Source organism: Pavona decussata, unplaced genomic scaffold (genome assembly GCF_977016875.1).
Source record: "Pavona decussata unplaced genomic scaffold, jaPavDecu1.1 SCAFFOLD_95, whole genome shotgun sequence".
Taxonomy (NCBI): domain Eukaryota; kingdom Metazoa; phylum Cnidaria; class Anthozoa; order Scleractinia; family Agariciidae; genus Pavona; species Pavona decussata.
The window spans coordinates 1,252,501-1,270,278 of NW_028145512.1; the positions used below are offsets into that span (position 1 = coordinate 1,252,501).

Below are 17,778 nucleotides of genomic sequence, written 5' to 3' on the forward strand. Positions count from 1 at the left end.
TAGTGTTCATTAAGTGTTGTAAATTCGTAAATATGTAACTACAGTTTACTATATTTTTAAATTCGATGCGTATTTGTTTCAGTTTTGTATCAATGTAATTTATGAGTGGCAAAATAGCAAATAACAAATAACAAAGCCTAAATATTACAATTGCAGTCTCAAGCAGACCTGCCATGATGAAATCATCACGACACCAGCTGTGGCCTAATTCAGCAACAAACAGACGACAGCTGCAAATGCATGCACAGTCTCAACAGAGCAAATTAAGCGGACTTTCAGTGGCCTTCCACGCATGCTTGCTCTGGTTTAAGGAGGAAATAGTCACTTGAAGTGAATCAGCACTATTTTTGTTTCGCTTGAACGGAAACTCAGAAGAGAGCTGAAACGTCTAATGAAGCTAACACACACACACACACACACACAAAAAAACAACAACACGTATTTTCTGGCTGACTGATATCCTTCGTGATGCTTTTCTAAGGTACTAGGTATTTCTGTGCTAGGGATAGCAGCTGAAAACGTATGTTTCTTTTTACACACGCACCGAGTTAGCGTGACAGCCACCTAAACATTACATCATAATCTGTAAACGGAAAAACCTTGTCTGTGCTCGGGCCGAAATATACTACATAAATTAACAACCTGAATATGTAATATCATTCGACATTGATATTAAATCTTTGTTTTAACTTTACTGAATTAGTTCTAGTTTAGATCTTTACACAATTACAGAAGATGTTGTTTGTTTAGAAGTGTTGCATTCTTGAGGGACTTTTGCGTGACGTAATCCACCCCCGCAGTCAGGCTTCACTAGAATTGCGTAGCACCAATTACTCAGTATATAACTGACGAACTGAGAACAGAAATAAGCAGGCAAGGTTTATACACTTGAACTAAAATGAGGCTCTCTACAGCACTTCTTCTCATTTTTATCGCCGTTCTGACAGTACAGCTAACCGAAGCAGCCAGAGGCCGCGGAGGAGGAGGTTCCAGGAGCAGAGGCTCAAGTCGCTCAAGATCTCGCGGCTCTGGCAGCTCAAAACCTAAAATCACCAAGAACACACCGATCAAGGCCACTACAGTCCGCTCTCCTGTTATCGTCAGTCAGACTAAACTTGGTTCACGGTCAAGCACGTTCACGAAAGTCGTCGTCGGTTACGTTTTCTACCGCTATGCTTTCAGCAACGCTCCAGTGTATCGACACGGGTATCCAATGTACCGCAGTTATGTATCCATCCCAGAAAAGCGAGCAGTCAGGGTTACTTTTGAAGAAGAGAGCTTGCTTGATAATGCCGGACAGCGGTGCCGCGGGAACTCAGCTACACCACAAACCCTGCGAGAAGGTATCGACAAGAATCTGGTTGAACTTACTACAACGGTCAAGTACAAGAAAACTGGAGAGATAAAGAAATATTATAACGACACAATCTCTCTGGAAGACATCAATGAACAGGATTTTGAAGTGACAACTCGTGCTCGGTACAATACGACGATTGTAGAAGGAACATCCTGTACGCAAGTTGAGAAGAAAGTTGAAGGCACGATGGTTACTCTGTATGAGACAAACCCGAACACAGCAAGTGCGATTAACATAAACAACAAACTGCTCGCTGCTGTATTTTCGATGTATACAATTACTCATGTGTTTCAGTTTCTCTACTAGAAAGCTACGTCTGTTTTGGCAGGGTGACTAACGAACAGGTTAGCCAAAAATTGCCTGTGTTACTGAACGCTTTTCTTATTTAGCTATGATTTAATATGCAACATACTGAGTGACACTTTTATACCAAAGACGTGCAGAGCATCATTTACTCCGCTTGCATTACTCCACGTCAACATACAAAACTATAAGCATTGTTTACATTGTTACGATATCAAATATCCAACAGATAGGTGAGCCTAATGTAACTAAATTTACCGCTATATTTTACACGTAAAAGTGACTACAGTAGTGATATCATTCTTGTATTTCACGTTCAAGCTGCATATTTACAATTGACAATTAATGACGATATGGAGTCGTCGAAACGTTATGTCACATTTTATCGCTAATGTTTATAAGAACAAAATGTTTCCCAAAACCTCAGTTGTTGGAAGTTGTATCTAGGTATATGCATCATGTGTGTATATGTATCTATGTTATTCAGTTCCTCCTTTGCGAGTCGCGGTTGTGATAGTAAGTTGTGAAAGACAGAGGATCGAGATTTACAGAGTGGCATCGACAGAAAGCGGGAATAGGTCGAGCAGAATAAATTATAACGCTTATGTTTAGGATAACATACAATAAGTAAACAGCCTTTTATTTCAAATAAAGTAATTTGCGTGGCGTTCTGAGCACCATTAATAAATATATTTTTTTAATAATTCGCAATTATGAGAGACCCGGTACTTTTTAAAAGAATTAACGAACTATGAAATTAACGCGAAATTTCAAACATTTGCGTTAATTTAAATTGCGTTAATATTCGCTTGAGCGCAAATTTCCGAGCTCGACCTTAAAAAAGTGAAGCGTTCATTTCCGTTGCATTTCACCGGATAGTCTCTTTGCTAGCATATTATTACCCTTTGAATACATTACTGAGGAAAGTCTGCCATCAGAATAATTGTCTTTCACCGCCATTCTGGTTTAATATATTTGAGAAAATATGTTCGGTGGCTTATATTTGCCACGGCAAAACTTAACTTCTTACCAGGGCACAGAGGTAAAACGTGAACAAAGACCGGACTTGAGAGAGCGGCGGAAATCGAGCCTAGAAAACGGTGAGTCAATTCAAGAGTTCAATTGGCACCGCGGGCCGGGGAATCATGTTCAACGGCTATGCTCGGAAAAGCTGTTAAGACATTTGTTTTGAGTTTCTTAACCAAAATTTGCTCAATCACGCATAAAGCTCAAAAATAAAGGTGATCTTGATTTTTCTTGGTCTTTTCCTGAAACTTTCAGTAAAAACAAAATGCTATCGCTGAAAAACTCTTACACTCAACAAAATAACACTAAATTAATCAGTTAAAACGGTCTGCTGTTGATCAAAATTCATGACGAGCTGGTACACCATATGAATTAGCATTTGCGGCGGGCTAAAGAGAAACGGAACTTTGAAATTAGTTACTTTAATTACAGTTAATCGTTCCACATGCTGCTTTTCTATCCGTTAGGCCTTGTGGTATAAAACGCTGTCTAGTGCTTGCTTTATTGATCGTTAAACAGCAGGACAACCACGGGAAAATATAAATCGCTGCATGGCTAATTTTAAACTTCTTTGGCCATCGAGTGAGCGAGGAAGTGAAAGCATTTGATCGAAGCTCCTGCGCGAATTCCAAGCTTTTGCAGGAGCCATAATCAGGGATTATGGCTCCTGGCTTTTGCGGAGTTTTTCACCTCCTGGGTTCACACTTTCGGTGATTCGCCTTTCTCTTCGCGAAAATCAAGAGTATAACGAGTGTTTTACAGTCTTAAGTTTGTTATATCACGTCCTGTATTTGAGTGCTTCCTTGCCATCCCTTGACGTCATCATTTCAGGTGCTTTTGATCTGATAGTTAGAAAATGATTCCAAATTGGACCAGAATGAGAACCATGTGATTGGATGAATGAGGTCAAGGTTACATTCAAAAACAGGGAAGGAAAGAACAACAAGAAAGGAAAGAAAAAGCAGCTAAAAATCAACAGGCTTGAGAAAGATAAATCGCAAAGCTCGTCTTGTCCTGATTGTCTTTTTCAAAAGCTATCTCAAATGAATTAAACAAGTGTTCGAAATCAAATATAATTGGAAAATCGGCACTGAATTGAGAGAAACGCTTACTTTCTACGGCGGCAAAGGGATTTTAGACAGTTCTCGACCCCAGAGCAATTTGCGCATGCTCTCTAGTGAGCCTAGAATCAAAGCGTGAAATAAAATAAAAAAAAAAAACAATAAATAAATAAATAAATAAATAAATAAATAAATAAATAAATAAATAAATAAACTAGAAATACGTGACTCGCAAAACCTCGCGAAGCTGGGGCTGGGTGGAAAGCCCTCTTTACTCGTACTGTAGCATCAAATGAGGAGATTACGTAAAAGGGGCATAGGAATTTTTTTATGAGCATGGTCTTTTCGTAGTTCCACAGGCAGTTTGCGGTTGAAAATCTATTTCTGACGCGACGTAATGTACAACGGGCGTGCAGCGCTGTCATGTTCGATGAATTTATTTCCCACGGAAAATTATTTTACCGCGGCCACAAACGTGTAATTTCTTCAATGCAATCTTTCACAAAAAAAATTTCTAAAAGGAAGGGAAAATATTCTGGAGAGATAGTTCTCTATCCAGTGAATATTGATGAACATTGCAGTTGAAATTTGATCATGCACGCATATTTTTTCCGATGTATGCAAATTTTTTTCAGACGACGCCAGACAGTCTGACGTCATTCATACTTTGTTTGCGCACTGTTGCCAGGCAACAGCACGGACACCTTCACGGAAATATATAAACACATAAATATATGTTCGGGTCGAATTCGCACGGCTTAGCTCTCGAGCGCGACCTTCGGCCCGACAAATTTATTAACCTCGCTACGCTCGGGCCTTCGGCCCTCGCTTCGCGAGGAATAAATAAATAAATAAATAAATAAATAAATAAATAAATAAATAAATAAATAAATAAATAAATAGATAAATAAATTTTTACAAGTGTACTGAATGGTTCATGGTTCGCTTTCGGCAGGGCCTCTGGTTAGTTTTACATCAAAATTACTACGGGTAGGTCGTAAAAATATCAGCTGTTTTCGGGTTTTTGCATCAAAATTGCAAAAATGATTGGTATCTGATGTATCACCGGGTTTCAGCTTTCTTTAGTGGGCCTGGAATCAAAGCGTGAAATAAATAAATAAATAAATAAATAAATAAATAAATAAATAAATAAATAAATAAATAAATAAATAAATAAATAAATAAATAAATAAAATATATTTGAGAAAATATGTTCGGTGGCTTATATCTGGTATCGGATGTATCACCGGGTTTCAGCTTTCTTTAGTGGGCCTGGAATCAAAACGTGAAATAAATAAATAAATAAATAAATAAATAAATAAATAAATAAATAAATAAATAAATAAATTGCGTTATTTTTACAAGTGTCAATGGCTTTTAGCTCAGACACTATCCAGATCGAGCTGTAATTTTGAAATCATGATGACCGAAGGCCCATGATGGTTTTTGAGCCCATATTAAGGTGGGGGTTCACCTAAAAGCCGTTTTCACGCCGCTTAAAATCGGTCAAATGGAAATATCTTGTTTGCATTTTAAGCAATACAAAAACCCTCCATTCATAACACAAATCAATGATTTGGGGTGTTGTATGAATTTTTGGGTGATTTTTAGGTATATTTGGAAGGAAATAATATTTCTTGAAGGATTGGTAAAATTAAAAGAAATAAGAAATGTTGAAGATTTAGTGAAGTTTTAAAATTAGAATTTGTAGTTAATAATTAATAGACCGATACCAATTTAGTCCACTAGCAGCCTGGGGTGCTCTTGCGTGGTTATCAACTGTCTGTTAGTGTTCCAGAAATCATTTTCTTTCTTCTATCCATTCTTAAAACCTCTTCAAATTTCACTCAAATTCAGGTAGAGCCCCACCTTAATAAAAGGGCGAGGTTAGAGAAACGTTAACAAATAGATAAATAATTCCAAGTGAACTACGATTCCATCTTGCCCACGACTGCCATTTGTAAACCGCCACTACTAATCATAAAAGAAGCAGAGACCGATACAACGTAGAATTACGGTTTAAAGGTTACTATATTTCGGCTGGCCAAACCAGCCTTCTTCAGGTATAATGAAAATTTACATTGGGACACACGCTTATATAGCTGACAAATATTTGTGCAATAGCGGAACTACGTAAAACTAAATTGATTGACAGCAAACACGAAGCAAATGAAATAATAGTAACAAAAAATAAAAAATAATAAAAGGAAAAAGCTAGTACATTTCTTCGCGAATATTAAGGCCATGTGGAGAAAGTGTTCTGCCTTTTGAGATTAAAAAGGCTTCCCTGGCCTTACGGATTGAGTCTCGGTTAGAGTAGACTTTTTCTATGGGGATTAATTGCATGTCGTTAGCGGTGTGGTTAGGTGCGGTGAGGAAGTGTTCTGCGGCTGTGGTGGGTTTAGATTTAGTGTTAGGGTTATCTATGGTGCGGCGGTGTTCATTAAAGCGGTCTTTTAAGCGTCGTTTAGTCTCTCCTATGTATTGTAAATTACAGCGGTTACATTGGATCATGTAGATGAGATTTTTAGTTTCACAGGTCAGGTTAGATTTGATAGGGCGCGTTTCACCAGTGGAAAAGAAGGTGTAGTTAGTGAGACCATCGGAAATGTATGGGCAAGTGGCGCAATTTTTACCGCAACGATAGGAGCCGGAAGGGAGTTGTGGGTGGGGATTAGTCGAGTTAGAAGAAAGTTTAGCCGAAACCAGTAAGTCACGTAGGTTAGGAGATCGTCTGAAAGCCACAACAGGCAAATTTGGAAAAACCTTTTTGCAGCGGTCAGACGAGTGCAGTAAATGATAATGTTTTTTCATGATGTTGGAGATGTGAGGAAGCGATGGGTTAAAAGTCGTAATAAAAGGTACACGCGTAGGTTTGTTCATGTCTTTAGTTTGTAAGGCGAGTCTGCGTGGGATGTTGGCGGCACGTTGTATTTGTTTAGTGACAAAGTTTCGTTTGTAGCCTCGTTTGAGTAGGTATGTAGTAAGTTGTGCAGTGCGTATATTGAACGTTTCGTCAGTAGAACAAATACGTCGTAAGCGGAGTGCTAGACTGAAAGGAATAGCATTTTTTGTATGCAGGGGATGGCAAGATGAATACAGTAGATGTTGGTGTTTGTCTGTAGGTTTAGTGTACAGGTCAGTGCTGATGTTACCGTCGTTCGTTAAAGAAACAGTAACATCAAGGAAAGATACGTTAGTAGAAGAGTGCGAGCTAGTGAATTTAATGGTAGGGTGAATGCTGTTAAGATAATCGATGAAGATTTTTAAGTTATCCAGACCTTCAGTCCAGATCATAAAAATATCATCAATATAACGAAACCACATGTGAGGGTGAAATGGGGCATTTTTCAAAGCATTCGCTTCGAAATGGCCAAGAAAAAGGTTGGCAAAAGAGGGGGCCATTTTAGTACCCATGGCTGTGCCGTGGATCTGAAGGTAGTGGTTATCGTTAAAAGAAAAATGATTCATGGTAAGAATCATGCGAATGAGGTCACAGAGTGTGCCAGTGGGAATGTTACTATGAAGGCGAGTACGTAGGAAATGGTCACAAGCATTAATACCTTCGTTATGTGGAATATTAGTGTATAAAGATGAGACATCAAGTGTGACTAACAATGAATTAGAAGGTAGCTTACCGATGGTAAGAAGTTTGTTAAGGAAGTCATTAGTGTCTTTAACAAAGGATGGTAATTTGTGAACTAAAGGTTGAAGGTGATAGTCGACAAATTGAGATATGCGTTCGGTGGGATGGCTATTAGATGAAACAATGGGGCGTCCTGGGTTTCCGGGTTTGTGTATTTTGGGTAGTATGTAAAAGCGTCCTGGTTTTACGTCAGTTTGTATGAGGTATTTTCTAGTTTTCTCGTTGATAAGTCTGTCATGATACATCCTATTAACATAAAAAGTTACACGTTTTTGTATGTCAGCAGTTATGTCTTCGTTCAAGCGTTTGTAAAATTTTGAGTCATTAAGTTGTCTGTTACATTCGTCGATGTACCAAGTTTTGTCCATAACAACAGTACCGGAACCTTTGTCAGCGGGTTTTATAATTATGTCTTGTCGTTGTTTAAGTTGGCTAATGGCCTGTCTCTCTGTAGCAGTAAGGTTGTCACGGATTTTGTTAGGAGAGACTAAACGACGCTTAAAAGACCGCTTTAATGAACACCGCCGCACCATAGATAACCCTAACACTAAATCTAAACCCACCACAGCCGCAGAACACTTCCTCACCGCACCTAACCACACCGCTAACGACATGCAATTAATCCCCATAGAAAAGGTCTACTCTAACCGAGACTCAATCCGTAAGGCCAGGGAAGCCTTTTTAATCTCAAAAGGCAGAACACTTTCTCCACATGGCCTTAATATTCGCGAAGAAATGTACTAGCTTTTTCCTTTTATTATTTTTTATTTTTTGTTACTATTATTTCATTTGCTTCGTGTTTGCTGTCAATCAATTTAGTTTTACGTAGTTCCGCTATTGCACAAATATTTGTCAGCTATATAAGCGTGTGTCCCAATGTAAATTTTCATTATACCTGAAGAAGGCTGGTTTGGCCAGCCGAAATATAGTAACCTTTAAACCGTAATTCTACGTTGTATCGGTCTCTGCTTCTTTTATCATTTGTATTTTTTAAAGCCGATCAGATCTACAATTGATCCAACGTATACCAGCAGGATTATCGTCCACGGTTGTTGCTTGGACTTGACTACTAATCAGTCTACAACATGTTCGAAGACGTCGTTATAAGGACTGATTTGCCAGAAGGTCACTGAGATGTATACAACGCATGTTACATGTTAAACAGAAACACCCGAGCATAGGGTATAGGTGATGAATTCTGAAACTAGTTTTTTACTTTTTGAAAAAAAAAAAAAAAAAGTGGGTCGGCCGGGCGATAAGAAACTCCTGCGAAACAAATATTTGGTGTTGTATAGCAAGCTGAAAGAAAAAACAAACAAACAAACAAACAAACAAACAGTCACTATGGTAACCAAACCTCGTTCCGGGGCTTTTCCCTTGTAAATTGTGAGGGGTGGGAAAATGGGAAAAGCCCTGGGAACGAGGTTGCGTGGTAACCCTATTTGGTATGGTAAAGGAATGAATATAATAATAAAGGGGTGTTCACTTCTTGGTCGTACAGAATGTCTCTGCATGCTACATGTCGAACACCCTACCCATTTCTCAAGTGTGTCTTGGAAAATTCTGGTGGATGTGACTTTTTCTAACTACGGCAATAGCCTTCCTATTCCTAGCACAGTCTTTCTTGCAAAGAACGGATTAGGCCTGGAATCAAGCTGAGCGGGATACCGTACACAGTAATCGATATTTGACGATGACCTATCACAGAGCACAAGCTATATCCCGAATGAGGGTTTGCTACTTCTCACATCCTGCTATGAACAATGTCTCCATTGACTGAGGATTAGACTGTTCACAGCCCCCCTAATTTTCCGTTGGATTCTCGAGACCGGTACGCTTCGATGGAACCGCCGCCATCTTGGTTTGTAATAGTGAGCACGATCTGGGGAGAGTGTCTAAACTACTGAGGGGAGGGGAGCGGAGTTGGGAGGCGGCGGGAAAAATATATTTTCGCTTCCCCTCCCCCACTATACTAACACCCACTTCCGCTCCCCTCGGTAGTTTAGACACTCTCCCCAGATCGCGCTCGCTTTTACAAACCAAGATGGCGGCGGTTTCATCGAAGTTTACCGGTCTCGAGAATCCCACGGAAAAATAGGGGGGCTGTAAACAGTCTAACGATGGATCTAAGCGAACCAAGTCTTTTTAGAAGTCTTGGCAACGAGTAAGAATTGCTAACTGTGTCTTCCACTGATGACCACTTTACGAGATGCCTTGATGTACTTGTTGAACAAGCTCATAACCCCACCTATCTGGAGATAACGACTTGGGAACGAACTTCACCAATATTTTAAACGTCAATGATTTGTTTTGTTAAGGTTACCCGGCCCGGTACCTTCAGAGGTGTCTTCAGAGGTGTCTCGCGTCCAAGCGATGTAGCGCGTCCGGTTTAAACTGTAGATGCCTGAACCCTTATATCAAATTAAAGCTTATAGAGCTGGCTATCCAACTAAACCAAGAATTTTGAAATAAAAATGAATTGCCGAATTTTTAGCACTGTTTTCTCGAATAAATTTTTTTCACTTGGAGGAGCCACTTCAAAGAGCTAAAACTCAAAAGGAATTTGTTCGTTTGCTTTCAAATTTGGACAGTAGCTAGTTTAACATACAAACAACAAAAACGTGTCTGCGAATTTTTTCTTTCCAAACATTTTTTCTGCGAGAGCGATTTTTGTACGATTACTCCACACTTTTTTCATCGTGTTTCGAAAAGGCTCTATAACTTTTCACTGCGATTGAATATGGCAAAACGCAGACACGTTTTCTTAGCGCTTTGGGTCCGGAAACTGAGGAGCAAATTAAATTAGCAAAAAACAAAATTCACTTTGACTTGTAGCTTTAAAAAGGTGATTAGGACGCTCGCAATTAGAGGTCGTGAAAAATTCGACAATTCATTTTATTTCAAAATTCTTGGTATAGTTTGATAGCCTGTTCTATAAGCTTTAATTTGATATAGGGGTTTAGGTATCTACTGTTTAAACTGGACGCGCTACATCGCTTAAACGCGAGACACCTCTGAAGGTATCGGGTAACCTTAAATCGTAATTACTACAGTCAAACCTCCCGTAAGCGACCACCCAAAATGTCACGAGAGTTCAGACCGCAAGGGTTCTAAATTTTGAACTCATTAGGAACGTTTTTCAACTTTCCAAAATTATATTGCCAAAGAATTTCACTATCCAAGTTAATGCCGGGTTTGCCTGTGATAAATTACCTAAATACCTCGAATCGGGCAGGTCTATTTCTGACACCCGGTGCCTCCAAATGTGACATTCATGTCCCCTGGACTACTGAAGAATGTACATGTGTTAATACTACAAAGGCAGTGTCCAACTCCTGACGGGGGATAGATAAGAGGACTTTTGTCGCGTATGTGTTAAGTGGTCGCTTTAAACAGGAGGTTAAAAACAAACGAAAATTGCAAATTGTCATCTCTAAAAGTGGTCGCGGTCGCCTACGAGAGGTGGTCGCTTACGAGTGGTTCTAGCTATAGTGATTTTGGTATTTTGGAAAAGTGGTCGCTCAAGATCGAGAGGTGGTCACAAGGGGAGGTTCAACTGTATTTAGCTCGAAACCTTATTGTGTCATTTGTCTTTATCATCTTTGTAGTTTCTTGTGGTGAAATAAAAATAAATAAATAAAATGACGGCTGTCAGAAGTTCTAATCAGAGGAGATCAAGACACAAACTTTGTTGGAGAAACACTTACTTCATTTGGGTTAATTAAGGCTTCCAAGCTAACCCAGCTGCATTGTACAACTATGGATCTTAATACTTAAAATGTGATCCGATGTCTACGATGAAGGGGTGAGAACTACTGACGTAATCAAGGTATAAAGGTGTGTCTGACTTCCAGAAAGGGTTAACATGTTTCCCAAGTATTTGTTTATAGAGATTTGTTTGGAAACACCTTGACTGATCAGCAAGAATATTGACAAAACAAAGTTGAGCCAACTGTTAGGATCTCTTGAGCAATGAACAGTCTTTGCAGACCCAGAAAAAACTCGCATCCAGTAAAGTGCAGTTGATAGACAACGTATACTATGTTTATTGCATAAAACGTGTTACCGTAGGAGTCCAAATTCAGTCTTATATCGAATGAACGTTAACAAGGTTCACGTTTTTTTTATGAGCATTCAATGATTTATCAATTATTTCCCTCAGAGATTATTATTTTTATTATTATTATTATTATTATTCAGTTATTTTATATTGCAAAAATACCAACATGACGTTTTCAAATGCGCATTACCATGCACAATTAAATTAAACAATACAATTGAACTCTATTGGGTATACACTGTAAACTATAAAAAAACCGAATAATCACTAAACTAAAGTGAAACTGTATAAAGTTATTGCTATAAAAATGGTACAAAAGTGAAATATTTAAAAAGTACCTATTTCTGTAGTCAAGTTAAGGTTACAAACTTGTTTTAAAATCTGATATGCTATAAAATTATCATTATTTAATACATGTCACGACTAAGCGGTTTTAAAAAGATGTGTTTTTTCATAAAAGATTCAAATGTACTAATACAAGTGCAGTCCCTGATGTGTTACACATCAGGGACTGCACTTGCAGAGACAGTGTTTGGGAAACTCGTTCCACGGTTTCGGCGCCGCAGCCGCTATAAGACCTGTCCCCTAATGTTGATAGCGATTTACCTTTGGGAGTTAATAGCATTAAACTGTCGTTTGAGCGTAAACTGCATCTTGTGGCTTTCTTAATTATAATCAGATCACTGATGTATTGCGGGGCAAGGCCATGAATAAATGAAAGTAATTAATAATATCTTAAAATAAACACGTTGCGTAACTGGCAGCCCATGCAGAGAAGGTACTAGTGGAGTTGTGGCGCGCTGCGGCTTTCCTAGACTGTTTACAGTCCCCCTATTTTTCCGTGGGATTCTCGAGACCGGTACGCTTCGATGGAGTTGCCGCCATCTTGGTTTGTAAAATCGAGCGCGATCTGGGGAGAGTGTCTAAACTACCGAGGGGAGCCGGGGTGGGGGTCAGTTGAGTCAGTCGGGGAGGGGGACCAAAAAAAAATTTTCCCGCCACGGAAAAATAGGGAAACTGTGAACAGTCTACTGCTTTCTGAATTCTTTGAAGTTTCTGTTGTTAATATAATATAAAACAGACTGTTACAATAATTTAAGTCTACAAGTGATAAAAATGTGGATCAGTGTCTCTGTAGCATCTCTAGAAAGATAGCATCTAATTCGTCTAATATTGTAAATGTAGTATGGAATTCCGCTGGGCATTTTGGGTTTGGTCGGCAGATTCTCAATAAAGTTTCTTACAAGAAGGCTCTGACCAGAAGACCTCTTACTCTTTCACATACCAACTTTTACTAACATGCTACCATATTCCCATACATAAAAATGAAAAATAAGCGTAAGGCTCATTTTAAGAATTTCTGCCCAGTTGTTGCTACTCACTCTTTTCAACTTCGCAACCCTTTCGCAGACTACGGTGAGAGTGTAAAAGGTACCCCTTTCGAGTGGAGTCATCCCGTACCACCCCTCCAATCGCGCTATTCCTGTTATAACCCATCAAACCCAAGCACGCTCCACTGACCTTAAACTCATCGCCAGAGACGAGCTGCAAGGTGCTGCAAGGTGAGAGGGTATGCAGGATGTACATGTAGCATCCCACCAGGTGCTCGGAGGTAACCATGGCAACTCTGTCGGAGCCCCCACCCATGCAAAGGCTTAGTGGAAAACCTATCATACTTACCACAAAGTTATACTTACCCTACAGGGAGGGTGGGTGGGATGCGAAAACTCAAAAGGAGTAGCGAGCGAAATGCAAACAAGCTAGCAATGGCAGGCAAAGTAGTTGTCCCTGAAATTTCCTGAGGGCGCCTCCCACTTTATAGATAAACCGCTTACCAGCTCTTAGCCTAAATGATATTTAGCCACAATTTACAACCTAGCACCCACTGAATAAAAACTTAAAATAAAAGGATTCTAATAAAACTATAGCTTTATAACCTTCGATCACTTGCATATTTGCATTGTTTGTGCTGCTTCCAGACTTGGACAGTAGATATAAATCTTTAAAAATGTAAGGAAGAGGATATAAGTTTCATTGTAAGAAGGGATAACACTATAGCGCACTATTAGTGTCAAACGTTTGTTTCATAATGAACGTCAAAGTTGTGCAGATCATTTGAGCTTCTTAAGTAAGATTGCCGAGTGACGCGAACAGCTTTTTCTCTTTCGATCTCTACGCCTGGTGAGCTACGTGCTGTGTGAGCACACTGTGGGGATAGCCAAGGAGTTGAACCACCCGTGTTGAACACTTTGCAGCAGCAGGCAATCAAACGAGTGAAAGATCTAGCCCGCACATTTCTGAAAATAAACGGATTCAAGGCGCTGTTTAAATACATCAAAATGTTGGCAAAGATCAAGATGTCTTTGAAGCATTCACACTTGAATCCTTGCGCAAAATCATGCCATATCCATACCAAGTGTGTCGGAAGCATGCAGAAGAAAAAAGCCACTACAGCTGTGACAAATACTTTCGTTACTTTCAGCTTTTGGATCGTGCGCTTTTTTATGTATTCCGACCTCGAGCGTTCAGTTCCTTCAAGCATGCTTTCCAGCTCTTTTAGCTCATCATGAAGTTTTTTCCCAGCTATAATATAAGACGTAGCAATCACAAAAGTTGGAATAACAAAGAATATGGTAAAGTTTGTGAGAGTGAAGACTTTGACATGCCATTGTTCAGACCACTTTTCTTGGCAGTTTTCGCCGTCAAGGCGCAATACGAGGCCGTATGGTATTATAACCAGGGTGGGCACGATCCACGAGACGCAAATTGTAATTTTTATCTTCTTCGCCACAAGTCTTGGACGCAACGCTTTCATGACTATGCGACGGCGCTCAAGGCTCATAGAGAGCAATGTGATAACAGACACGGCCATAAGAACAGTCTGAAAAGGATACACAAGAAAACAAAGCATTTTACCAAACGGAAATCCCCCAACAAGATGCTCAACCAAATCAAATGGAATACTTATGGCACAAGTCGCCATGTCTGTGATGGCTAAGTTGAAGATGAGATATTCACCGACTCTGAGGCTGTTACGACTTAACAGCGTATGGAATGTTATGCCATTTGCTGTTATTCCAGTCAGAGATATGAAGAAATATAGAACGATTTCGACGATGCGTATGGTGGAAAACTTTGACGAGCTCACGGTAGCAATCGTGTCGTTACCGTTTTCCATCGTCCAGTGAAGCTAATTGTATCAGGCTTTATACCGTCAACACACTTTTTCCTGAATTTCACTAATAATTCTTGTTCACTTGCGGATTATCTGAAATGCATAAAAAATCATAAGTTTTTGAAGGTGGAGATAAGTTTACGAGATGTTATACAAAAAGGACAGCTGCTCACTACCACTATGATGATAATCAAGCTCTCTGCCAAATTAGTACCTCCAGTTGTTACATTAGTGTTCTTGGTAACCGTCACAAGTTGTTTATGATGTAAACAAACCCAAATTTATGCTCCTTAAAATTAGGAATTAAGATTTAATTCTCGAATTCTGGTTGCCCCTGGATTCGTTTCTTAGAACTCTTTTGACAAGTCTGCCGAAAGTGCGGCTTAATAACTTTGTGGTTTTAACATTATTTCCGCGTTAACTAGACAGATTTTTTACCCTTAGGAACCTGAAGCTTTCAGGTACGTAGGACACTTAATCGCCTGCTTGCGTCTGTAGATGAAATCTTCTAGTGTGTCCGTCAGTCAATTCAGCAGCTTGTTTCCAAAATTTTGAAAGTTTGTATAGCTTAGACCCTACGACGCGTTCATAGGAGTAAAGGATGAATAGAATTCACAATTGCGTTATTGAAACATACCTTCTGTAAATAAATTTGTTTCTGGACGCATCAAAAAGGGGGAAAAATATTCAGATCGAGTGACTGATCTGCCGTTATCAACTTTGCAAATCACCACTCTTTACCCAGCAGAGGATCGTTTTGGTTATAGAAACCACGAAAAAAACCCCTGACCAATTAATATTATTTTAATTTAATTGCATACTAAGTTAGATAAAGGCTGCTATGCAGATAACAAACACTTTGTGATTATTCTTTGTTTACAGACAGTCTCGAGATATGATATGAGCTACGGCCTCCTCTGATTGGTACTCCAAAACAAAGCTATAAGGTGATATTCTATGATGGGCAAGACACCCATGGCCCCAGCAATAATCCTTTGGATGAGGTCACTTTCTTGGTGCGAAAATAAACGTTCTGTCTGCAGTCTAGAGGTTGTCTACACTGTCGAATAAAAAATATATCCACTCCAACTCGTCAACTCGTTTAACGCGGCGAAGCGAGTTGCTTTTGAACATGGCTGACTTCTGGCTGAATCTTACCACACTGATCAACTTATTATAATTTGCGGCTATCTTGAACAAACTGCATGTAGCTATTTTAAAAATATTTTATGCCCCCGAGTTTTAATATCTGTTAAAGGAGTTTATTTTGTACTGAGATGAAATCGGAAAACTCACAAATTTGCCAAAAACCGACGGCAGTAAAATGAAAACGTAGGTAAGAGACAATTTATATGATAATGAAAAACTTACTATCAAGCAACTGGGGAAATTGGTAACTTTGCGGAAGGTGTTAATTCTGAAAGAGACAATATTGTATTGAAATCCAATAAACAGCCATGTCTCTGAATAAATATATCGACTAATAGTTATTGAGTTAACTCTCACGGGGTTTTGGGGAGAGGGAATTTATAAAAAAAAAAGAAAAATTTTCCCGATGTCGCATTATTTCGAAATAAGGTTTATGTCACAATTTCTCCTATTCTGCTCAGCAGTAATAACTTTTGTATCATGCAACGAAGTTTGACTTCCCAGATGTTCTCAAGAAAAGCATCTGTACTCCAACAACAGTACGAATTTCCAACCAAATATGAGAAGTAAGTTTTCTGCAATAGCCATACCTAGGCTGGTCTGTGTTTATACTTCTGAACACAGAACCATGTTAAAATGTCAAATGAAAGCTACTGGGCACTACTTTCCTTGGTATTAGTTGTCTGAACCTGTTCGCCGTTTGTTGGTGGCGCTAGCTTTGGAATCTAAGAGCTAAATCCGAAATTGCGACCATGCACTGGAAGTTACTAAGCATTATCAGTATATTTTCTATTGCTACAGCTAGTATTCATTTCCAAAATGTTTTTCAAGCAGAAATTCATTAAAATTTTAGAATGTTTGTATTTTGTCTTCCTGGGAGGTGCTAAGAGATTTTTCTTGTTAACGTCTGGAAGCGAGCTGAATCTTCAATATTTCCCTAATTTTTTTCCAAGGAGAGATTACATTTCAAAAACTGCTACAATGCAACTTACTATCGACAATTTAGATACTGAAGATAAACAAAAATGATCAGTACTATATCTATTTTGAATTTATACCATGTTGTACTTTTGCAGATGTTGAATTGAGCTATTAGTTAGTAGAAGTAACAATAGCTTTCAGATATCAGCGACTCTTATCCCATATAATTTTTTAAGTGCAAAAGCTGATCGGCACCAATTCGCAAAATAATTCTACATCAAGAATTTATAAGGCAGAGTAAAACATGAAAATGAAATATATTTGTAAAAATTATTAGATTGCTTTTGCTGAGCTAAATTAGAAAAAAAAAAAACCGTTTTTCGTGAAGTAAAATGTTGATTCCACTGATCAAAATAATCTAATGCTAGGTTTCAATTCCCCAGTACATAAATGATGAACAATTAAAGAACTTACTTACTTACTGACAACTTTGAACTGTCTCCATTCCGTTTCTTTACTGTGAGCTTTTTGTCTTTCAACTGAAAATCGGTTCATTTGTTCTTCGCAGCAAACATGTTGCATTTTATCAGCGAATTTTGATCTTTGCAGCAATAATTTTCCGACCACGCCTTTGTGAAAAACGATGCTTGTCGCACGAATTTGCGTAAGGAAGGATATATGATAGATTTTAGTCCTTTCATTTCTGTCTGAAAATAAAAAAGGATGGCTTTGATAGTGGCTTTTTAAACGAAATTACCACGTAAACTTTCGCAAATTGCGCAGTACCAAAAAAACCACTATTCTTCATTGGCCAAATGAAAACAAATAGGTGTTTTTGCGGAAGTTAAAATGCTGTTCAATTTCCTCTTTATACGATTAAGCAGAAAGCTTTTTGTTACTAAACAATTCAACAGAAGTCAATTTAGCCTACCGCGGTGGGTTAATTGAACTAAATTACGAATTGCAAGTGGGTGCTTTAGAACGCGTCTTATGATTGGCGAAAAGTCTTGAACTCATGCGCTGATCATGCGACCAAAGATCTTGCAGCTGCGCAGTGGGCCAATCTCTGCTCAAATAAAC

At 38.8% G+C, this 17,778-nt stretch overlaps 3 protein-coding genes and 1 long non-coding RNA gene across 5 annotated transcripts in view; 3 read left to right on the plus strand and 1 right to left on the minus strand.

The window, feature by feature from the left end:
• Window positions 1–405, plus strand: part of LOC146473020 (uncharacterized) — an 8,752-nt gene extending 8,347 nt beyond the window's left edge. Inside the window, exon 2 of the mRNA XM_085118754.1 lies at window positions 157–405. Coding sequence (XP_084974880.1) covers window positions 157–329 — 173 coding nt within the window. The 3' untranslated portion in view covers window positions 330–405. The remainder of the gene's footprint in view (window positions 1–156) is intronic.
• LOC146473019 (uncharacterized) overlaps window positions 1–9,671 on the plus strand; it is a 31,801-nt gene extending 22,130 nt beyond the window's left edge. The window contains exons 2-3 of the long non-coding RNA XR_014866466.1: window positions 9,026–9,183; window positions 9,525–9,671. This is a non-coding gene — a long non-coding RNA (uncharacterized LOC146473019). The remainder of the gene's footprint in view (window positions 1–9,025; window positions 9,184–9,524) is intronic.
• Window positions 672–2,327, plus strand: LOC146473021 (uncharacterized). Its single transcript, XM_085118755.1, has one exon. The coding sequence runs from the start codon at window positions 899–901 to the stop codon at window positions 1,661–1,663; it is 765 nt and encodes a 254-aa protein (XP_084974881.1). The 5' UTR covers window positions 672–898; the 3' UTR covers window positions 1,664–2,327.
• A 2,029-nt stretch (window positions 9,672–11,700) lies between the features above and the next one.
• LOC146473022 (neuropeptide FF receptor 2-like) lies at window positions 11,701–17,390 on the minus strand. Of its 2 annotated transcripts, none has more exons than XM_085118920.1 (2): window positions 17,181–17,390; window positions 11,701–14,721 (listed from the first exon to the last, which is right to left on the minus strand). In XM_085118920.1, exon 2 carries the CDS (start codon window positions 14,629–14,631, stop codon window positions 13,525–13,527), a length of 1,107 nt encoding a protein of 368 aa, XP_084975046.1. In that variant the 5' UTR covers window positions 14,632–14,721; window positions 17,181–17,390; the 3' UTR covers window positions 11,701–13,524. The 2 variants fall into 2 exon arrangements, with proteins under 2 accessions (XP_084975046.1, XP_084975045.1); XM_085118919.1 differs by having other exon boundaries at window positions 17,177–17,390.
• Window positions 17,391–17,778: the final 388 nt, after the last annotated feature.